Genomic DNA, 24,364 nt, shown 5'->3' on the forward strand with positions numbered 1-24,364 from the left:
TTCATATGGAAACATCCACAGGTTGTACAGATTCATGTTTGTTCAAATCATGACCCCTGGGGGTAGCAAAGGGCAACAATGGCCAACCAAAGTTTTACATAGAAATTTATAGGAAAATTCTCATCTTCTTAAGAATAGCAAAGCCATGACTGGTCATGGGACTACTTTGGGATTTAAACTTTTCAATAATAAACCAATTTGTATTTTTTCCTAGCCATAGTACTCAGGTAAGCGATGTGGCTCATGGGCCTCTTGTTTAATATTACGGGTTGGTATATTTTAAGGTAAGTCACTCCTCAAGTTTGTTATATCAAGGATTTTTTGAGAAGTATATTTTTGATAAGTACTCATAAAGTGTAATTCAAAATCACAAAGAAAAAAGGGGGTCAGTGTGCATCCTACGGATCTACGGTACATTTAAGTTGACCTTTTTGCACTTAAAATTCATATCTTTGGTTAATTACTTTAACCCTTATTATATTTGATTAGATATAAGCAAGGCAATAAATATAATCTTATTTTCCGTAAAATAGTTTGAATAATATTTAACATTAAATAAATCTTGCAAATTAATGCGCGTAAATTATTGTTTGACCTTTTTGCACTAAAATATAACATATTTTGGGTATTCAAAAACTTCATAGGCAATAAAATTTTTCTTATATCAAGCTTTTTACGACTTGAGTGCTGATCAGTCACAAGTATCGAGTAGTTTAAAATAATGAAAGAAAAAAGTATGGTCAGTGATGTTAATTTTGAAATATTTGTCAAAATATGTGATTTTCAGGCTAAAAATGGTGTAAATTTGACCTTGACTTTTTTCATTTATTTTCATTTTTTGGGAAAGTTTGTTGAGTAAAGGTGTAAAACTTAATATAAAAATATAAATTAAGACCTATATTAAATATTTTTAGCAATATCAAAACAGAAAATATTCTCCAAGTAAAAGTATGTGAGGCTAAATTTCAATTACATTAAAGTTTATAAATGTGCAGATTTGCAGAATTTTCTGCTAAATATCCTTCCACCAAAAGAAATAGTCCCTCATAAATTTTGCTTCTTTGTCGATTTTTGAGCAGTTTTTTCATTGAATGTTTAAAAATTTACATTGTTGAATATAAATATATCATAAAAATTGAATTTTGATTAGTAGTTTTGAAGTAAAAGCTTCTGCGCTAACTTTTTTAAAAAGCTGAGGAGTGAATTACCTTAAAGTCTTGACTATTTCCATGAATAATCTAAAATATTTCATACAATGACATTAGTTTTCAAGACATTGAAGTTATACAGAAAGATATAGTCATTGTACTGAGTTTATTTTGACAGGTCTCCCAGGATGTGCTGTTTAACTATGTAAAGCTAAAGAAGTGGAAGAAGTCACCATTTTGACAGGTTTAACTAATGCCTAAATTTAGTTTTTTAGCTCACCTGAGCCGAAGGCTCAAGTGAGCTTTTCTGATCACATTTTGTCTGGCGTCCGTCTGTCTGTAAACTTTTCACATTTTTGAATTCTTCTCAAGAACCATGGGGCCAATTTCAACAAAACTTGATACAAAGCATCCTTGGATGAAAAGTATTTATTCAAATTTGTTCAAATGAAAGGCCAAGCCCTCTTCCAAGGGGATATAATTATGAATTAGTGAAAAATTAATTGAATTTTTTAAAAATCTTCTTCTCCAAAACCATTGTGCCAGGAAAGATGAAACTCATTGTGAAACATCCTCATGTAGTGTAGACTCAAGTTTGTTCAAATGATGACCCCCGGGGGTAGGGCGGGGCCACAATGGCTGATCAAAGTGAAAGCATCCTCAGGTACTGTAGATTCAAGTTTGTTCAAATCATGACCCCCAGGTGTAGGGCGAGGCCACAATTGACGATTAAAGTTTTACATCGGAATGAATACATTGGAGAATCAAATTTTTGAAAACTCTTCTTTTTAAGAAGCCATGATTGGTCATATCTTTATGTAAGTATCCTTACGTAGTGTTGATTCAAGTTTGTTCAAGTCATGAATGTGAAGTAGGGGGTAGGTAGGGTGGGCCATTATTGGAAATTGTTTTCCCAAGAACAGAAAAGCAATGATTAATCATAGAAATATGGAGGCATCCTCAGGTAGTACAAAGTCATACTGGTTCAAATGAGGGCTACCATGGTTAGGGCTGGGCCACAGTTGGAGGGGAGTGGGTCAAATGAATAAATAGGGAAAAAAATCATATCCTTAAAAACAGTAAAGGCATTTTTTTGTATGGAAGCATCATTGGGTATTTGGTAGTTTAAAATTTCAGATCCCCCGTCTATAACTACTCAATGCTGAAGTGATTTCTGCTTTTATTTCCTAGCCATAGTGCTCAGGTGAGTGATGTGGCCAATGGGCCTCTTGTTTAATATTACGGGTTGGTATTTTAAAGACTCGACAAAATTCAAGTCTACATTTCCATGAATAATCTAAAATATACCATACAATAACATTAGTTTTCAAGACATTGAAGCTACCCTCACAAAAAAATACTATAGTTAACTATAGTTAACTATAGTTTACTATAGTAAATCAAAGTGTCAAAGTTTTCGTCAAAGTTTTTCAAAGTGTCAAAGTTTTCGCCAAAGTTTTTCAAAGTATCAAAATTTTTCGCCAAAGTTTTTCAAAGTGTCAAAGTTTTCGCCAAAGTTTTTCAAAGTATCAAAGTTTTCGCCAAAGTTTTTCAAAGTGTCAAAGTTTTCGTCAAAGTTTTTCAAAGTATCAAAGTTTTCGCCAAAGTTTTTCAAAGTGTCAAAGTTTTGGCCAAAGTTTTTCAAAGTATCAAAGTTTTCGCCAAAGTTTTTCAAAGTGTCAAAGTTTTCGTCAAAGTTTTTCAAAGTATCAAAGTTTTCGCCAAAGTTTTTCAACGTGTCAAAGTTTTCGCCAAAGTTTTTCAAAGTATCAAAGTTTTTGCCAAAGTTTTTCAAAGTGTCAAAGTTTTCGCCAAAGTTTTTCAAAGTATCAAAGTTTTCGCCAAAGTTTTTCAAAGTGTCAAAGTTTTCGCCAAAGTTTTTCAACGTGTCAAAGTTTTCGCCAAAGTTTTTCAAAGTGTCAAAGTTTTCGCCAAAGTTTTTCAAGGTGTCAAAGTTTTTCGCTAAAGTTTTTCAAAGTTTCAAAGTTTTCGATAAAGGTTTTCAAAGTGTTATAAATATCCAGGTTTTCGACAAAGTTTTTCAAGTGTTAAATTTTTTGATAAAGTTTTTAAAGTATCCAAGTTTTCGATTATGTTTTTCGAAGTATCCAAGTTTTCGATGAAGTTTTCAAAGTGTCAAAGTTTTCGATAAAGTTTTTCAAAGTTTTAAAGCATCCAAGTTTTCAATAAAGTTTTTTGAAGTATCCAAGTTTACGATAAAAGTTTTCGAAGTATCAAAAATTTCTATGAAGTGTTTCGAAGTATCAAAGTTTTCGATAAAGTTTTTCAAAGTGTCAAATTTTTCGATTAAGTTTTTTGAAGTATCAAAAATTTCGATAAAGTTTCTCGAAGTGTCAAAGTTTACGCAAAAGTTTTTCAAAGTGTCAAAGTTTTCGCCAAAGTTTTTCAAAGTGTCAAAGTTTTCGCCAAAGTTTTTCAAAGTATCAAAGTTTTCGCCAAAGTTTTTCAAAGTATCAAAGTTTTCGCCAAAGTTTTTCAAAGTGTCAAAGTTTTCGCCAAAGTTTTTCAAAGTGTCAAAGTTTTCGCCAAAGTTTTTCAAAGTGTCAAAGTTTTCGCCAAAGTTTTTCAAAGTGTCAAAGTTTTCGTCAAAGTTTTTCAAAGTGTCAAAGTTTTCTCCAAAGTTTTTCAAAGTGTCAAAGTTTTCGCCAAAGTTTTTCAAAGTGTCAAAGATTTCGCCAAAGTTTTTCAAAGTGTCAAAGATTTCGTCAAAGTTTTTCAAAGTGTCAAAGTTTTCGTCAAAGTTTTTCAAAGTGTCAAAGTTATCACTATAGTAAATCAAAGTTTTCAAAGTGTCAAAGTTATCACTATAGTTAACTATAGTAAACTATAGTTAACTATAGTTAACTATAGTATTTTTTTGTTAGGGTATACAGAAATAATTACTCATTGTACTGTGTTTATTTTGACAGGTCTCCCAGGATGTGCTGTTTATCTATCTAAAGCTAAAGAAGAGGAAGAAATCACCATTTTGACAGGTTTAACTAATGCCTAAATTAATTTTTTTAGCTCACCTGAGCCAAAGGCTCAAGTGAGCTTTTCTGATCATATTTTTTCAAGCGTCCGTCTGTCTGTAAACTTTTCACATTTTTGACTTCTTTTTAAGAACCACTGGGCCAATTTCAACCAAACTTGGCACACTGTATCCTTGGATGAAGGGGATTCAAATATGTTCAAATGAAAGGCCAAGTCCTTTTTCAAGGGGAGATAATTATAAATTAGCAAAAAATTAACTGCATCTTTTAAAAATCTTCTCTTCAAAACCATTGTGCCAGGAAAGATGAAATTCATGTTGAAACATCCTCATGAAGTGTAAACTCAAGTTTGTTCAAATGATAACCCCCGGGGGTAGGGTGGGGCCACAATGGCTGATCAAAGTGATAGCATCCTCAGGTAGTGTAGATTCAAATTTGTTCAAATCATGACCCCCAGGTGTAGGTCTATGCCACAATTGGAGATGGAAGTTTTACATCGGAATGAATACATTGGAAAATCAAATTTTTGAAAACTCTTCTTTTTAAGAACTATAAAGCCATGATTGGTCATATCTTTATGTAAGCATCCTTACGTAGTGTTGATTCAAGTTTGTTCAAGTCATGAATGTGAAGTAGGGGGTAGGTAGGGTGGGCCACTATTGGAATTCTATAAATATCAAGGATCTTTTTTTTCCCAAGAACAGAAAAGCAATCTTTAGTCATATTGATATGGAGTTGTCCTCAGGTAGTAAAAAGTCATACTGGTTCAAATGAGGGCTACTACGGTTAGGGCTTGGCCACAATGGGGGGGGGGGTCAAAAATGAATAAATAGGGAAAAATCATCTGCTCAAAAACAGTAAAGGCATTTGTTGTATGGAAGCATCATCGGGTATTTGGTAGTTTAAAATTTCAGAACACCCCCTTCCCCCCCATCTAAACTACTCTATTCTGAAGTGATTTCTGCTTTTATTTATTAGCCAGTGTGCACAGGTGAGCAATGTGGTCCATGGGTCTCTTGTTATAACTGTGTTAAAATATACAGTCATGATAACTATCTATAGAGTCTCATAGTTCCCGTAGAACTTTCATATCTAACACTCTATTATAATAACTATGAATTAGTAATGGTAGGAATGCAGATTTTATCATGACTTTTCTTTTGTAAAGACAGAATATTGTAAATACAATATCATAGCAAGTCAGGTTTTAAATGAATTTATGTTAACATCTATAAAAACATAAATTGTTTTCCAGTATGTCACAATTTATATGTGTTTTAATTATAACTAATGCTTTAAAATATTGCTTTGTTAGACAGGTTTTATTGAGAACATTTAGAGGCCGCTATGAATGAAGACAAAGCATTGAGAAGCCAGTGTCAAGGTATTTATGTTTATCTGTTCATTCTATTTAATTGTTTAACACAGTATAAGTACTTACAACCAAAACATTTTACAATGAGTACATTTATCATTATAAAGAGAGTCCTGTTATTGATGTAGATAATTCTAGAACAATGTTGTAATTGACAGAGAGATCTCCCTGACTGAAATCCACACAGGATATTATAAAGTCACAGGAAATACAAGTCTGGTGTCAGTCATGTATAGATTGATATTACAGAAATCTGTCACCGTGTCTGGGGTTAGTGGGTGTTATCACATTACCCACGTGTCTACAGACCGGGCCTGGATCTGTGATAGAGAAGGCAATCTCATCTTAACTAACACGACAGGAGACACACTAGATCAAGTGACGGATTTAGCTAAATATGGTGATGGAGTACATACTGTGACTCAAAATGGTGCTGTGATTTATGTAGACAGTCACCTTAACATCATAAAACGATCTAAAGATAAAGTAAAGACGACACTGATACCAAACACATCACCATGGAGACCAGTGTGTGTCTACAGCTCCCCCTCCACTGGAGACCTACTGGTCGGGATGTCTTATACTGATACAAGGACAGGCAAGGTAAAGCGTTACACCAACACAGGACAACACATACAGACCATACCGCACGACAACACAGGTCAGGAACTGTGTAGATATCCTGGATACATCACAGAGAACCACAATGGAGATGTTATTGTGTCTGACTGGGGCCGTGGTGCTGTAGTGGTGACAGACAGTAGAGGGAGACATCGGTTCTCCTACAGACGTACTCCATCAGGATCATGGCTAACACCACGTGGAATCTGTACTGACGCGCTGTCACACATCCTGGTGTGTGATCCTAACACCCACACAGTACATATCATTGACAAAGATGGTAACTACATGACAGAGATAGATACAGAACAACACGGGATAAACAGACCATTCGGCCTGAGTTATGATGACTTCACCCGCTCTGTCTGGGTAGGATCATACAACACCAACACAGTGAACATCTACCGACTTATCTATGGAGGGGAGGATCTGACTGGTAAGTTATACTGAAGTATTACTATATGTTTGTTTACAATGTTTAGTGTGTATAATATAGTATAGTCATTGTTTTATGTGTAATTACAAGACATTAACCAGGAACTATCATAGTGATAACTTTTAAGTGTAAATACATTACATGGTTAATTAAATTCTAACTTATGTTATGTAACAAGAAAAGTTTTTAAAAAAAAGGATATTAATTGATAAGTTGTCAAATTAATAATGATTTGATTTTTAGATTAGATTTAATTAGACATTATTAGAGTTATTTTAATATGTACTTAGTTGTTAACTTTGTTGTCTGTGACAAACAATTCCTGAATTTGTACAGACTGTATAAAGATTTGTTAACATGGTTAAATAACTCTCATTGATTCTGTCTTCTATTTGAGTTAACATTATATTTTTATATTCCTCTGCTAAATGGTTTGTAGGTTAAATTCATAGATCACTACAAATGTCAGGAAATTGAAAAATAATTGTACAATTGGGGTTCATGAGTGTTGAGGGGGGGGGAGGGGGTAATGTCATAGACCTTATCAGTGGATAATATATACTTTGAATACGTCATTCAATGTGTTAAAACAAAGATTAATCACAGTGACTGCAAACATTTTGTACAGTACTGACAGTTAGATATAGACACCATTGATCATGTTGATATTAACACAGCTTTGTCTAGGAATGTTGTGTATTTCTGTAGCAGGTGTTCAGTAAATCTACACTGTGTACTGGGGTGACATTGATATTAACACAGCTCTGTCTAGGAATGTTGTGTATTTCTGTAGCAGGTGTTCAGTAAATCTACACTGTGTACTGGGGTGACATTGATATTAACACAGCTTTGTCTAGAAATGTTGTGTATTTCTGTAGCAGGTGTTCAGTAAATCTACACTGTGTACTGGGGTGACATTCTACATGTATATTACATGGAGATTTTATGGTTAAAATGAAACCAATGCCAGAATTATAGTCATATCAGTGTACCCTCCCACCCCCAAATTCACCACAAACACACACACTCACCCTCTCCCTCCCTCACACACACAATTTTTGGGGGGTAGGTTTGGGTGGGAAGGAGGTGTCACACGGTGTCTCACTTTATCATGCTATTTAATCTTTTTCTTTTAAGTACTGTTTTAGTGAAAAAACCCTTTTTGTTCTGTATTTACACAATGCATTATGTTAAAAAGTGAATAATTCTCAGGAACAAATATGAAAGAAAACAAGCAAATGTGATGTGATGTGGCCCCAAGGCCTCTTGTTAAAACTTCTTAAGGTTGATAATATGACGCAGTTAGTTTTTAGCTCACCTGAGCCGAAAGCTCAAGTGAGCTTTTCTGATCACATTTTATCCGGCGTCCGTCTGACTGTCTGTCCGTCTGTCTGTAAACTTTTCACATTTTCGACTTTTCTCAAGAACCGCTGGGCCAATTTCAACCAAACTTGCCACAAAGTATCCTTAGGTGAAGGGGATTCAGGTTTGTTCAAATGAAGGGCCACGCCCTCATTCAAGGGGAGATAATTTGGAATTAATGAAAATTTGGTGGCATATTTAAAAAAATCTTCTTCTCAAGAACCACTGTGCCAGGAAAGATGAAACTTATGGGAAAACATCTTCAGGTAGTGTAGATTGAAGTTTGTACAAATCATGACCCCGGGGGTAGGGCGGGGCCAACATGGCCGACCAAAGTGTTACATAGAAATATATAGGAAAATTCTTGAAAAATCTTCTTCTCAAGAATGACAAAGCCATAATTCATCATATTTATATGGACGCATGTTCAGGAAGTGTAAATTCAAGTTTGTTCCAATCATGACCCCCGGGGGTAGGGCGGGGCCAAAATAGCCGACCAAAGTTTTATGTAGAAATTGTATATATAGGAAAATTCTTTTTAAATTTTCTTCTCAAGAATGACTAAGCCATAATTCATCATATTTATGTGGAAGCATGCTCATGTAGTGTTATGTAGTGTAGATTCAAGTTTGTTCAAATCATGACCCCCGAGGGTAGGGCGGGGCAAAAATGGACGACAAAGTTTAGCATAGAAATATAGGAAAAATCTTTAAAAATCTTCTTCTCAAGATTGACAAAGCCATAATTCATCATATTTATATGGAAGCATGCTGAGGTAGTGTAGATTTAAGTTTGTTCAAATCATGACCCCTGGAGGTAGGGCGGGGCCAAAATAACTGACCAAAGTTTTACATAGAAATATAGGAAAATTCTAATAAAATCTTCTTCTCAAGAATGACAAAGCTATAATTCATCATATTTATATGGATGCATGCTGAGGTAGTGTAGATTCAAATTTGTTCAAAACATGACCCCTGGGGATAGGTGTATAGCTCAATAACAAATTAAACCATCTGTTGTAACGATTTATTCCAATGTTTCAACCTGAAATTATAATTAAAACAAAATATAATCACATTATGATGATAACGTCGTTCCGTAGATTTTTCAGAACAGCGTGGGTAATACTGAATGCCACTGTATAGTTTTACAACACAATAATTACAATTCTATATATAACAATTAGTCCGTACTTCGCGTAAGTCACAAAAACATTGTCTACTCACACATTGATGGATCCAAAATTAATATTACTGAGCTATAATGTCACAAACACAGGATTGTCTATCCACGAGGTAAACAAAACAAACTTCCGTTGACTGTAAACAATGAAAAATAATGTCCGACTCTAAAAGTTCCGGAATATCGTTAACGATACACTCCCCCCGACGTTTCTTGACAAGTTTACAACTAATCACATTCATCCACTGGTAGTATAACTACAAGTCTATGAACAGATCTGCGAATGACAGTGTCAGTACACCCATGATACTTTGCACCTGGTCCCACGTTCTTTATCGCACTGTGACGTCTCGTACCTTTCCGTCTGTTCCAGGCTCTGCCTCGGCAACTTGAGCAAGTTTCCACTTTCCACGAATTAGATTTGTATCCTGAACTAATACAAGATCACCCTGCTTCAGATTTCTCCTGCTTGTATGCCACTTCTGTCTCACAATAAGAGTGGGAAAGTAATCTCTGATCCATCTTTTCCAAAAGGTATCAACCAGCTGTTGAATGAATTTCCATCTCAACCGTGGATTGCAACGTTCTTCCATTTGCATCTGAGGAACCCGAACAGTGGATCTCCCTAACAGCAAGTCATTCGGGCATAAGTATGTTCCTTCGTTTGGGTCACACACCTTTGTCCCGATAGGTCTCTCATTTATTAAATTAGCAGCTTCAAACAACACAGTTTGCAATTCTGAAAACGTCAAAATTGAATCTCCAACAGCAATTTGCAGACATCTCTTTACAGACTTGATTAAGGATTCACTGCAGCCGTTTTCCCATGGAGCGTCCGCAGATTTGATGACGTTCCATTCTACTTCAAACTTATCCAATTCCTTGCCTGCAGCTACTAGCTGTGTGCCTGCATCAGAAATCATTCGCTTTGGATTGCCACGAAGTGATACAAATCTCCTGAATACAACAAGGAAACTTCCTGTGTCGTAACCTTCCGCCAAATCTATGTACACACCCCTGCAATTGAGGCAGTTAAACAATACCCCATATGCCTTTCCATGTGTTCGTCTTTTGACTGTGTCACGTATGGTATATGGTCCAAACATATCAACGGCACAATTGTAAAATGGAGGTGCTGGATTCAGTCGGAATGAAGGTAAAACACCCATCTGTTGTTGTATTGTTACTTTATCCCGCTTTCTGCACACAACACAGTTATCCTTGACTCGTCTAATGATTTTTCGAACTCCGGGAATCCAATATCTGCTTCTGATTTTTGCTAACGTCACCTCCAATCCTGCATGATCTTCACCATGAACACTGCGCACAACTAACTCTGTAAACCGACCCTTTCTTGGCAGCAAAAAGAATTCTCTCTGGTTCCATGATTGTTTGATCCATTCAGCCATGCGCTGTCCAACGCAAATAATCCCATCTTGATCGATGAATGGCCCAAGTCTTTGAAACTTCTTCATGCAATCATCTGGTAAGTTTTCCTGTGCATGCTTAACCCAACTTCTTTCTGCTTCAACAGATGTCCCTGAAGAGATCTTGCTACAAATACCTCTAAATGTTTTCCATTTCACAATGGCTAGAACAATGCTGGTAACTCGAAGAAGCTTCTTCAGACTGGCAAACCGCTCTATGTCTATAACAGCACATCCATGGGAAGAACGATTCTCAGAAGTGATTGACATCGTCACCCCAATAATATCAGGTATCTGATCGCTGTCTATTGTATTTTCTTGACTTATTGGCCAAAGTTCAAATGGATTTCTCAGAAAATCTGGCCCGTTTTGCCACTTAGAATCAGTCCCTAAAGCACTTGCTACTGCAACCCTTGTAGTCATGTCGGCAGGGTTCTGATCTCCTTGAACCCACCACCACTCAGTGGGATCAGATGTGCTTTGTATTTCAGCAACACGTGTTGCCACAAATGTCCAAAAGCCATAACTCTCTCGCTGTATTTGTGCTCTTACAATCATGGAGTCGACAATATGCACAATCTTACTGAATTTGAAATTCATTTCTGTTACTAGTTTTTGACGCAGCCTAGACGCAAGCACTGCTCCGCAGAGTTCAAGACGAGGGGTAGACAACTGCTTTGCTGGTGCAATTCGATTCTTTGCAATCACTAGGCTCGATGTGTATTTGTCATCTTTGGTATGCCATCTGATATAGGCACATGCACCGTAGGCTTGCTGACTTCCATCCGAAAATATGACAAGCATTGGATCACCTTCAGTGTTTTCCGGCATAAGGCATCTTTTGAATGTTAAATTCTGCAAATCATAAAGTCCTGTAAAGAACTTAACCCACTTGGCCCTCATATCTTCACTCATAGGCTCATCCCATCCAATTTCATTTTCTTTGGAACACATGGTCCTCATAAGAATTTTTGCAGACAATACATATGGAGCAACCAGTCCAAGAGGATCATATATGCCTTCAACCTGACTTAGAACCATCCTGCGAGTTAGAATGTCTGGAATAAGATGTAATTGTCCATCCTCGATATCATCCTCTGTATGCTTTCCACGTCTTTTTGGCGAAAAGTTCAGTTTTGCCTTGAACATCCAGACATCATCTTTGGGTAACCAAATCATCCCAAGAATGTTTTCCTGCTCGGCACATAACACATTCAATCCTGCAAAGTAGTCATCTTGATCACCAGAAACAATCCAATGTTTTACACGAAATCCTCCAAGGCTTAAAAGTCTTTCAGTGTTCAGAATTATTTCCTTGGCTTCACAAATTGTATTCACTGAAGTGAGTAAGTCATCCACATAACTGTCTTTAATAACAAATTCAGCTGCCTTTGGATATTCTTCCTGATTCATTTCTGCTGTCATTCGCAAGGCCATGGTGGAGATTGCTCCGCTGGGTCTATCTCCAAATGTGACTGACATTAAGACATAATGATCAGGTGGTCTGTCCATCTGCAAGTCCCTCCATACAAATCTGTGTGTGTGCTGATCCCTTTCCGACAGTTTGATTGCGTTGTACATCTTCGTGATATCTCCAGCAATTGCAATTTTTCTTTGCCTAAATCTGATAATAACTCCTAAAAGGTCGTTCAGAACATTTGGCCCCTTTGCCCAGTATTCATTCAAAACATGACCCATATACGAGGACGATGAATCAAATACGATCCGCACTGGTGTAGTCTTGGAACTTGGTTTTAAGACTTCATGGTGTGGAATGTAGTGGATAGGTCCTTCATAAGTTTGCATCTCTCCGTCAGTTAATTTTCTTGCAACACTCCTCTGCACCATATCTGCAATCTGGTCACCATATGCTTCACTGTACTCTTGTCCAGCCTTTTCTAAGCGCCTTTCCGTGCATTTCAACCGACATATCGCAGCATTGATATTGTTGGGGAGAGACTTTGGATCCTTAATCCATGGGTACGTAGTAGTCCAGTTCTTGCCTGCTTCATCATACTGAAGTCCCTCCTTTATAAGACGTAACTCTCGTTCTTCCTTTAACGTGTAGCTTCCATTTCCAGGTGGACACTTCCCACACCTGCAACTTCCACACTTTGGTACACAATGCGTTCCCAGGCTTTCTATGTCGAAAAAATTGTCAACGGCATTCTTAAGGCTTTCATGGTTTAACCGTATTGGTTCGATTATCCTTCCAGAAGTATGATGAATGCACACAAGATTTGACTCCGTTGTAACAGGTACTCGTAACTTGGCGTGACTTCCTCTAATGCAGTATCCAAATTGATTTCGCATCAATTGAAGATTTCCAATTTGATCAATTTTCTCAGGCAATAAGATACAGCAATCAGCTCCTATAAGCAAGTCCACTTTTCCTTCTGGTCTCACTATATCTCCCTCTTAAATCCATTTAAATAATTTCACAACTCCATGAACATCCACCTTTGAAATATCTGCTGTAATTTTGTTCATTCCATATACTTTAACTTGCCAGACCTTGCCACACATGTCTGTCAGTGGCAGCAAGTATTCTTTGCTTTGAATACACTCAGATGTGTTTCCCACCTTCGTCACTGATAATGTCACTTCACGCCCCTTGAGTCCAAGCTTCCTAGCTGATTCAAAAGTTAAAAGAGAAATATTAGCACCAGGATCCCATAGGGTGGTCAATGGGATATTTCCACTTTCTACTTTGCTGATCATGAGAATGACTCCCTTCTTTCCCTGCTCTTCGTTAACAATGTTTACACTGTGATGATGTGCGCTCGCTTTCACTATCGCCCCATGTAAGAATGGATGATGAAACCTGCCACATTTTTGTTGACGAAAATCTGTGATTTCACATGGCTTTCTGTTATTACATCTTTTTGATAGATGTCCACTTTTCAGGCAACTAAAACAAGCACCGTTTCGTTTCAGCAACTCCATCTTTGTTTCTCCATCAAGAGCAGAAAAACCGGCACAGTCCCCAATAGAATGATTGTCAGTCTCGTGATACCAACATTTTTTCCTGAAAGAGACATCATTTCTGGAAGCATCGTGTATTACTCCCCTCTGTTTTCCATTGAGAAGTGCATCTGTCACTTGTGCTAATCCTTCAATCACCTGTTGCATTTTCTGTTCATTTTGCTGCATTTGACTCTGTATAACATTGACAAAAGAATCGTCAATTTTCTCATTTTTCTCGTGTGAGCTGGTAATAGTATGGATTTTTCCTTTACGAGAAACACTGCCATTATCACTTTCTCGAATATCAGAAGCCATATATTCAACTGCAGCTCTTTCATCCAAAAGGAATCTCAACAAATCAGAAAACCTTGTAGACTTCAGTCTAAGTTTCAGCAGAGCCCATTCTCTCTTCTGGATAGAGGGTAATAATTTCTCAATCTCACTGATCATGGTGGCATTGTCCATTTCTTTTTCCAAACCCATCCGCTTCAGAATCAACCAACATCCCTCCACTATCTCCACCATTTCTGTAAACTTTGTGCTGTCTCCCTCAGGAACTGCCTTCAATGCCCTTATGTCAGCCAGAACGGTGTCCGCCAACTTTTCCGGTCTTCCATACTTCAGATCAAGACGTTTAAACATTTCTTCAAAGTCATTATCTACTCCTTTTATAATTTCGAAAGGCTCTCCAGATAAGGAATTCTTTAAAGCAAAGGGATCTTTTCCATATGTTGGAATCATGTGAGTAAAATAGTCTGACTTAAAACTCGGGTAATCTCGAATCTTGCCGCTGAAGTGTGGCGGATCTAATTTTTTCACTTTCAGAGATTGTTCTTTCACGCATTTCTCTTGCAATGTGATTTTCTTGGTATTTAATTTGAGACAAAGGGACCTAGCCTTACACAACTCTTTGTATAATGTGTTCATGTCATGGTTTGCTTCGTCCATCTTTGGTTTATCATTTTCATCATCTGAATCAAAGTTCTCTAGGTACTCACTATGTCGTACTTCCATATCTTTATATGACTGTTCCAAATCACTTAGCATCTGTTTGACAATATCTGATTCCTCTTCATCCTGAATTTTCTCCAAAAGGCGTCCATATATTCTGTGGAACCTTCCCTTTGCAGTACTTCGCTTTTTCCGTAACGTCTTTCTAATTTCCTCTCCCATGTTTTCCAATGTGTTGAAATGTATAGCTCAATAACAAATTAAACCATCTGTTGTAACGATTTATTCCAATGTTTCAACCTGAAATTATAATTAAAACAAAATATAATCACATTATGATGATAACGTCGTTCCGTAGATTTTTCAGAACAGCGTGGGTAATACTGAATGCCACTGTATAGTTTTACAACACAATAATTACAATTCTATATATAACAATTAGTCCGTACTTCGCGTAAGTCACAAAAACATTGTCTACTCACACATTGATGGATCCAAAATTAATATTACTGAGCTATAATGTCACAAACACAGGATTGTCTATCCACGAGGTAAACAAAACAAACTTCCGTTGACTGTAAACAATGAAAAATAATGTCCGACTCTAAAAGTTCCGGAATATCGTTAACGATACAATAGGGCAGGGCCAAAATGGCTGACCAAAGTTTTTAAAGATATAAATAGGAAAATTCTTTAAAAATCATTTTCAAATCCATGATTAGTCATGGGAATACGTTTGGATTTAAACTTTACAATCAAAAGCCATTTTTTTCTACTTTTTCCTACCTTAGTGCTCAGGTGAGCGATGTGGCCCTAGGCCTCTTGTTATCTCTACTGGTCAAAGACCAGAAAAGCTTATGCGATAGGAATGCGTCCGGCGTCCGTCCGTCTGTCCTTCTGTCTGTCTGTAAACAATTTTTCAAAATGCTACTCCTCCTACAGTTTTGGTCTGATTTCAATATAACTTGGCACACAAGTAGATTACATGAAGATACATAATTCCCTTCATCGTTTTTTAATTTTGGTAAATGTTGTTGCCATGGTAACTAAAAATAGAATTTCTGTGAAATTCCTTTAAATGCTACTCCTCCTTCAGTTTTGGTCTGATTTCAATATAACTTGGCACACAAGTAGACTACACTAAGATACATTATTCTGTCTATTGGTTTTTGATTTTGATTAAAAGGTCTTGCCGTGGTAACAAAAAATAGATATTTCTGTGAAATTCCTTTAAAATGCTACTCCTCCTACAGTTTTGGTCTGATTTCAATATAACTTGGCACACAAGTAGATTACATTAAGATACATAATTCTATATATTGATTTTTGGTTTCGATAAAATGTGTTGCCATGGTAGCTAAAATAGACATATCCGTGAAATTTTTACATAATGCTACTCCTCCTAAAGTTTTGGTCTGATTTCAATATAACTTGGCACACAAGTAGACTACACTAAGATGTACATAATTCTACATATCAGTTTTTGATTTCGTTTTTTGCCATGGTCACTAAAAATAGAAATTTTTGTAAAATTGTTTCAAATTGCTACTCCTCCTAAAGGTTTGGTCTGATAACTTGGCACACAAGTAGACTGCACTAAGATACATGTACATAATTCTATAGGCTTTGATTTCAATGAATGGTGTTGCTGTTGTTAAAAGATAGAAATTTCTTTAAAATTGTTTCAAAATGCTACTCAACCCACAGTTATGGTCTGATTTCAATATAACTTGGCACACAAGCAGACTACACTAAGATCCATATTTCTGTATATCTGTTTTAGATATCGATGAATGGTGTTGCCATGGTTACTAAAAATAGAAATGTCTGTAAAATTGTTTCAAAATGCTCCTCCTTCTACAGTTTAGTCTTATATACGATATAACTTGGCACACAAGTAGACTACACTAAGAACATAAAGAGATTTTATCAAGGATCATTATTCTATTTATTGCTGTTTTTAAGTTTCAATTCCCAACTGCTTAAGTACTTTTCTCTTCCTTTGCTATAAGTACAAACCAGTAGAGCTTCAGTCTCGACAGAGACTTCTGGTTTATTAGCAGAATAGCTCACTTGAGCCGAAGGCTCAAGTGAGCTTTCCTGATCACATTTTATACGGCGTCCATCTGTCTAGCTGTCTGTCCGACTGTAAACTTTTCACATTTTCAACTTCTGAAGAACCACTGGGTCAATATTTACAAAGCTTGATTCAAAGCATCCTTGAGTCACTCAAGATAGAAATCGGTGTTATAAGATAAATATCATGCATCTATATAAAGACATAATTATATAACCAAAATGTGTCTGAAATCTACCTTAAAAATATTAATAATATTTAAAATAGGAAGAATAAAAACATGACATTGTCCTTGCATATTAAACAAAAAATTAAAACAATGTAATCTAAAGTAATCATAAGTAATCATGATTACATGAATTACATGATTACATGAATTGTCTGTAATCAGCCTGTAATCGATTACTTTTAATATCCAAAGTAATTGTAATTTAATCGATTATTTTTGAAAGTAATCAACCCCATCCCTGCTTGAGTGATGGGGAATTCAAATTGTCAAAATGAATGTCAAGTCTCCTTACAAGGGAAGATAATCAAGAAAAGATGAAAATAGGGTCTTCCTCTTAAGAACCACTTGGCCAGAAAAGTTGAAACTTATGTGGAAGCATCCTGGGGTAGTGTAGATTCTAAATTATTAAATCCATGACCACTAGGGGTAAGATGGGGCCACAATAGGGAATCTTATTTTTATTTATGAATATATAGGAACCATCTTTAAAAATCTTCTTCTCAAGAACCATTGGGCAGAAAAACTGACACTTATGTAGAAGCACCCTTGGGTAGTGTAAATTCTAAATTGCTAAAACCATGACCCCAGGGGGTAGGGCGGAACCACAATAGGGAATCCAAGTTTTACATTGAAATATGTAGGGAAAATCTTTAGAAATCTTTTTCTCAAGAACCAATGGCGAAGAAAAAATAAAACTTAGTATCCTTGGGAAATACCCCTGGGGAAACTAAGGGCGGTGTCACAGTAGGGGATCCTGGTTTTACATAGAAATGCGTAGGAAAAATTCTCTAAAAATCAATCTCAAGGATCAACAGGCCATAAAAGCTGAAACTTGTGTTGAAGCATCATGGGGGTAGTGTTAATTCTAAATTGGCGAAATCATGAGACCCGGGGTAGGGCGGGTGATGCCACATTGACACAATAGGGAATCCACGTTTAACATAGGAATATATAGAAAAAAAAAATAGAAATTTTCTTTCCAAAAACCACTGAGCCAGTAAAGCTGAAATTTATGTGGAAGCATTCTGGGTAGTGTTGATTCTACATTTTTAAAATCCTGACCCCGGGGAGGGGGGATATGGCCTCAATATGTAATACAAGGGGGGGGGATTCTGGTTGAAAAAAGGCATCTCCAAAGTTACTCAGGTGACTCATGTCGCCCATGGACCTCTTGTTTCATGAGAAAAGACATTACTATTTTTCTGCTACAAAAGTAGTATTTTATTATCTATGTTTTTAAATTTTAAACAGAGGAATTAATTTTTTTTTGACAAATGTCACAACTGACCTCAAGTTGTGATGGGTTCTTAAAATTTGTATTAACAACCCAAAACAAATAATATTTTGGATGACCTTCTGTTCACCAAGAAATAACAAGATTCATAATATAAATTAACAATAAATTTATCTACATATGTACAATTAACATGAAAATGGCCAAAAGTTCAATCATGGTCATCACTGGACAGATTCACACTTCACACCACGTCACAATGTATGGTTCACCATGTTGTCCCTTCGGGTCCACCATATCCTAAAAGTAGCCTCACCACGTACACCAATCCTCTCGTCCAGAACAAAAGCTTAATATACAATTTTGGTCACCTACAATTTTCATAGGGTTTTGACTTTTCTAATAAAATATTCAAAACACACATCTGTTCAATATACTAGATTTTACAAACAAATTACAGAAGAATATATTTTTGCCGTTTAACAAGTAAATGAATTAGAGCATATTAAATATATACATACTCGCTATATTGCTAACAGTTTTCCAAAGAAAATTGCTCTTTAAGGCGATCAACAAAAATATTACAAAGGGAAAAAACTGACTGAGCTGTGGCATTTTATACATAACAAGCAAAATCAAGGAATTGTGGTCCCCCGCTTTCGATGTCTTCTTGGGTGATATGTCATTTTTTCTGACATATTTTGCGTAATATGAAAATCCTATCACATGTTATTTATTTAGAAATCATCACTGAAATCCGAGGTCAAGGTCAAAGGGTCAAAGTTTTTGGTATTTAATGAAAGGTCTTCTCACAAGGATTACGTATGTAAAGTATGAAAGCCCTAGCCCTTACCATTCAAAAGTTATGGCCAAGGTTAACGTTTTTTATAAGTACGAAAAATTTCCAAGGTCAAAAGGTCAAGGTTGTTGGTATCTAATGAAAGGTCTTCGCAAAAATATATATGTGAAATATGAAAGTCCTAGTATCTACCATTCAAAAGTTATGGCCAGAGTAAAAGTTTGGAATTTCTGTGTAAAAGGGGTCAAACTCCAAGGTCAAGGTCAATATGTCAAAATCGGTGGTACCCAAAGAAAGGTCTTGCAAAAAAAAATACATATGTGAAAATTGAAAGTCCTAGCATCGGCAGTTCAAAAGTTGTGACCAAGGTCAAAGTTCTTGAAAAAAGGTTTTACTCAAAGGTCAAGGTCAAAGGGTCAAAGTTCATGGTATCTAATGAAAGGTCTTCTTACAAGGATTACATATGTGAAGTATGAAAGCGCTAGCCCTTACCGTTCAAAAGTGATGGTCAAGGTTAAAGATTTTTATAAGTACGGAAATATCCATGGTCAAGGTCGATAGGTCAAAATTGTTGGTATCTAATGAAAATGTCTTGCCACAAAGAATATATATGTGAAATATGAAAGTTCTAGTTTCTACCATTCAAAAGATATGACCAAAGTAAAAGTTAGGGTTTTTTGTGTAAAAGGGGGTCAAACTCCAAGGTCAAGGTCAAAAGGTCAAACTTGGTGGTACCCAAAGAAAGGTCTTGTCACAAGGAATACACTTGTGAAATATGAGCTCAGCTAAATCAAAAGTTATGGGCAAGGTTAAAGTTTTTGTGACGGACTGACAGACGGACAGACTGACAGACTGACGGACAGACGAATGAAATTTAATGTCCCCTCGCTTTTGCGAAAGCGGGGGACAAAAATCATACTGTTGACCCCAAGGTCTTGCTCTCAACACTGCTACAAAACATCCCTGAATCCCAAGATCACACAGCAGGGGAAACAGAACACACCCAAGTTCACACAGCATGGGTTATATAAAATGCACACCCACGATCACTCAGCATGGGTAAAGTATAACTCCCGGCATCCAGACCTCATCTGACAAACACTAGCCAACACCCAGCAGTATAAATAACTGACCAAACTACTCAAACGGGCTCGACGAGTATACGTTGATAAAAATAGAACAAGTACAACTCAGTGACCAATAGTACGTAAATGAAATAAACGATAACTCCTAATGCCCAAATAAAGATAACTCTTTCCAACACCTGTACAATAAGCTAATATTAATTATTAAACATTGACACAATGTCACTTGTGACAAATTTCAATCCTTGTTCATAGCCCATGACGTAAATCATACGACAAAAGCCATAATATCAGATAATACTCTGAGACTGATTTAAAAAGATAAGATATGAAAATAACAGATCTAGAGTATTGATACATATTTTTTTCCTGGAACACCTGTAAAGTGCATTAAAAAAATTCAAATTCTGCTTCATGTGTGTGTTCTGATGTCCATTCTGAGAACATGACTGTTTTTGTTATAGATCCAAGCAGTGATGATATAAATAAAGTGAATGAGTTGAAGAAGTTTCTGAGAAAGGAGAAGACAACTGTTTCCCATGCTAGAGGAATACTTGTTGGATGTGCTGAGGCTGGAAAAACGACACTGCTGAAGAGATTAAGAGGGCAACATCACAATATCAGCGAAATTACAGAGTCCACGAGAGGACTTGAACTCCATCAACATCTCTTTATTGTTAGAGATGGAATTCTGGAAGGTAAAAATAAATTCTGATACATATTCATAGCATAAATGACAGACAGGTCACTTTTTCATCAGAAGAAGCAAACTTTAGTTTTTAAAGCCCACCTAAGCTGAAAGCTAAAGTGAGCTTTTCTGATCATCCATTGTCCGTCATCCGTCCATATGTAATCTTTTTTATTTGGAGGTGTGAGCATCCCCTGCTGACCGATCACATCTGCTGTGTGCTCCTTGTCATGATCAGGAAATGACAGAAAAATTCATCGTCAATTCAGTGTATAAATAATGGAGTAACAATTAGTATGAAAAACATCAGTCAGCATTTGTCTCCATGAAAAATTGTATTTGCTGACAAGGTCAAAGTAATGACCATAGAATTTATGAAATGATGACTTTAAACAGAGAGTTTGAATTGTAAAAATTAAGGGCCATGTCCTCATACAAGGGGAGATAATCAATGAAAGACAAAAATAGGCTTCATTCATTATAAAATCTTCCTAAGAACCACTGGGTAAGAAAAGCTGGAACTTACGTGGAAGCATCTTGGGGTAGTGTAAATTCTACATTTTTTAAATCATGACCTCCAGGGTGTAGGGTGGGGCCACAATAAGGAATCCAACTTTTGCATCGAAAAATCTTTACATGTATATAGGATATTCTTTTAAAATATTCTTCAGAGCCACCTGAAAAGAAAGGCTGGAACTTATTTGGAAGTATCCTGATTCCTCTGTTAGTGCAAATTCTAAATTGTTCAAATCATGACTCCGAGGGGTAGGTGGGGCAACAATAAGGAATCCAAGTTTTATATTGAAACAAATACTAGAAAAAATCTCCTTCTCAAGAACCACTGAGCCAAGAATGATGAAACTCATTAGGAATCATTCTTAAGTGGTGTACATTCAAGTTTGTCCAAATCATGACTCCTGAGGGTAGGCTGGGGCCAAAATGGCTGTTCAAAGTTTTACATAGGAGTATATAGAAAAAAATTTTAAGATATTTAAAAAAAAAACATCTCAAGATTTGCAAAGCTATGATTGGTGTTGATAATATTGATGCATCTTCAGATGGTGTAAATTCAAGATTGTTCAAATCATTAGGCCAAAGGCTAGGGTGGAACAAAGATGACGGATTAAAGTTTTACATAAAATAGAGGGAACAAATCTTCCTTACAAGAACAAAAATCTATGTTTAGTCATACTGACATGTAAGCATCTTCATGTAGTGATTATTTAAATTTGTTCAAATCTTTGTAACCCTTGTTTTTCCCAAATATTAACAACAAAGATTTAAAGCTTAGGTTCTTTGAAGGATTTTATTAGCTCTTCTGAGCCAAAGGCTCAAAGAGCTAACGCTATGGCCATTTGTGCAGTGTGCGTAAACTTTTTAGAATATGGGCCATAACTCAAGTACCCCTTGGCCAATCAGTACCAAATTTGCTACAGGGTATCCTTGGCCCAAAGGCTACCATTTATACTAAAATAAGGGTTAGGACCCATAAACAAGGGGAGATAATTAGGAAAACAAAATCAAAAGTACTGGTTGCTAAAAAATCTTCTTCTCCATAACTACTAGGCAGATTTTCACCAAACTTACAAACAAGGATCAGGATATGTCGAAAATTAAAATTTTCACGGGTAATTACCCTGGGACAAAGGGCATGGTCTCAAGGTCACTTCAAAGTTGACAAAAATTTACACGTAATAAAAACGTTGATATTTTGCTTACTATAAAGACTAGGATCATCAAATCTTTTAAGTTGATGCATCTCAGGACTTCACATCATGTTAAGACAAAAGTAGGTCACGGTGACCTACTTTTAAAATTTTACAGGCTTTTGTTTTCAAATTGATTTTGAGGCATATTTTGGACACTTTAATGCCTATGATCATCAAACTTCGTCAGTTGATGCATCTTGGGTCCTCAAACAATGTCAACTTAAAAGTAGATCACCGTGACCTACTTTTTGAATTTCATGACTTATCCTTTTAAAAACATTAAATTCCATTATTTCAGACACTGGGAGGTTTAGAATCATCAAATCTAGTACTTTGATGCATCTTGGGACCTTAAAACATATTTATGAAAAACAGGTCACTGTGACCTACTTTTTGAATTTTGCCGACATTTGTTTTTCAAATTGTTTAAATCGCATATTTTGATAACCTTCAGACCCACGATCATCAAACTTGGTCAGTAGATGCATCTTGGGTGTTTAAAAAATGTCGACAAAAATGTAGGTCACGATGACCTACTTTCGACATTTCATGGCTATATTTAAGAATCTTAGGTATTTATTGGCTTAGAATTATCAAACTTTGTGAGTGGATACATATTTGGTTTTCGGAGAGTGACGACGAAAAAGTAGGTCACGTTGACCTACTTTTGACATTTTATGGCTTTATTCAAGTATCTCAAGTACTTATTGGCTTAGAATCATCAAACTTTGTGAGTTGATGCATCTTGGGTTTTTGGAGAGTGACGACCAAACAGTAGGTCATACATGTAGTGACCTACTTTTGATATTTTGTGGCTATAATTATGTATCTCTGGTACTTATTGACCTTAAATCATCAAACTTTGTCAGTTGATGCTTCTTGGGTTTTCGGAGATTGTCGACCAAAAAGTAGGTCACAGTGACCTACTTTTGACATTTTATGGCTATATTTAAGTATCTCAGGCACTAATTGGCTAAGAATCATCAAACTTTGTTAGTTGAGGCATCTTCAGTTTTCGGAGAATGTCAACCAAAAAGTAAGTCACGGTGACCTACTTTTGAATGTCTCAGGTACTTATTAGCTTAGAATCATAAAATTGTGTCAGTTTAGGCATCTTGGGTTCTTGGATAACGTCGACCAAAAAGTAGGTCACCGTGACCTACTTTTGACATTTGATGGCTATTTTAATTATCTGGTACTAATTGGCTAAGTCGTCAAATTTTTCAGATGATGCATCTTGGGTTTTCATAGAATATTGACCAAAAGTAGGTCATGATGACTTACTTTTGAATATCTCAGGTACTTATTTAACTAGAATCATCAATCTTTGTCAATTAATGTATCTTGAGTCCTCAGAAAATTTCAGTCAAAAGGTAGGTCACTGTGACCTACTTATGGTATTTTATAATTGGCTAAATATTATCAAACTTGGTAAGTTGATGCATTTTGGGTCTTATGATACTAATAGAGTTGGAGGCTTCTAATAGAAGTGATAGATTGTACAATTTATCAGAAGAGCGATTCAAGGCCCTTGGGCTTCTTGTTTAGATATAAGCATTATATAACCCTGTAAGAAAAATGTTTAAAATCAGCACATGTTATATTGTAGGGTTAACCGTTATTGAACTTGTATTGGTGAATATTGGCACGAGTTCGTTGTACAAATGCACGAGCTTGCGAGTGCTTTTCTACAGCCATTGAGTGCAAATATTCACCAATATAAATTCAATAACTCCTTTATTATTAACTTAAACATTTCCTGAAATTTTATCATTATTATTCAACTTAAAAAACTCAACTTAATGATTTTTTAGCCTACCTGAGTCGAAGGCTGAAGTGAGCTTTTCTGATCAAAATTTGTCCGTTGCCTGTTGTTGTCGGCGTTGTCGTCGTTGTTGTCGTTAACTTTTCACGTTTTCATCTTCTCAAGAACCACTGGGCCAATTTCAACCAAACTTGCCACAAAGTATTCTTAGGTATAGGGGATTCAAGTTTGTTCAAATGAAGGGCCATGCCCTTTTCCAAGGGGAGATGATTATGAATTAGAGAAAAATTAATGGCATTTTTAAAAAATCTTGTTC

General features: G+C 36.1%; 1 protein-coding gene across 3 annotated transcripts; it reads left to right on the forward strand.

The window, feature by feature from the left end:
- The first annotated feature begins 1,316 nt into the window (after positions 1-1,316).
- LOC134232648 (uncharacterized) lies at positions 1,317-21,137 on the forward strand. 3 transcript variants are annotated; one of them, XM_062714632.1, is made up of 5 exons: positions 1,317-1,392; positions 4,079-4,144; positions 5,457-5,525; positions 5,675-6,573; positions 20,351-21,137. In XM_062714632.1, exons 4-5 carry the CDS (start codon positions 5,745-5,747, stop codon positions 20,599-20,601), a joined length of 1,080 nt encoding a protein of 359 aa, XP_062570616.1. In that variant the 5' UTR covers positions 1,317-1,392; positions 4,079-4,144; positions 5,457-5,525; positions 5,675-5,744; the 3' UTR covers positions 20,602-21,137. The 3 variants fall into 3 exon arrangements, with proteins under 3 accessions (XP_062570616.1, XP_062570617.1, XP_062570618.1); XM_062714633.1 differs by having other exon boundaries at positions 5,461-5,525; XM_062714634.1 differs by lacking the exon at positions 4,079-4,144 and having other exon boundaries at positions 5,461-5,525.
- The last annotated feature ends 3,227 nt before the right edge of the window (positions 21,138-24,364 follow it).

Source organism: Saccostrea cucullata, unplaced genomic scaffold, assembly GCF_032062105.1.
Source record: "Saccostrea cucullata isolate Sc308-1 unplaced genomic scaffold, CSIRO_AGI_Scuc_v1 ctg3978, whole genome shotgun sequence".
Taxonomy (NCBI): Eukaryota; Metazoa; Mollusca; class Bivalvia; order Ostreida; family Ostreidae; genus Saccostrea; species Saccostrea cuccullata.

Coding starts and splice junctions, on each gene's coding strand:
- LOC134232648 (XM_062714632.1), top strand. CDS start 5,745: ATGTATAGATTGATATTACAGAAATCTGTCACCGTGTCTGGGGTTAGT. Junction 6,574..20,350: donor TGGAGGGGAGGATCTGACTG/GTAAGTTATACT, acceptor TTTTTGTTATAG/ATCCAAGCAGTGATGATATA.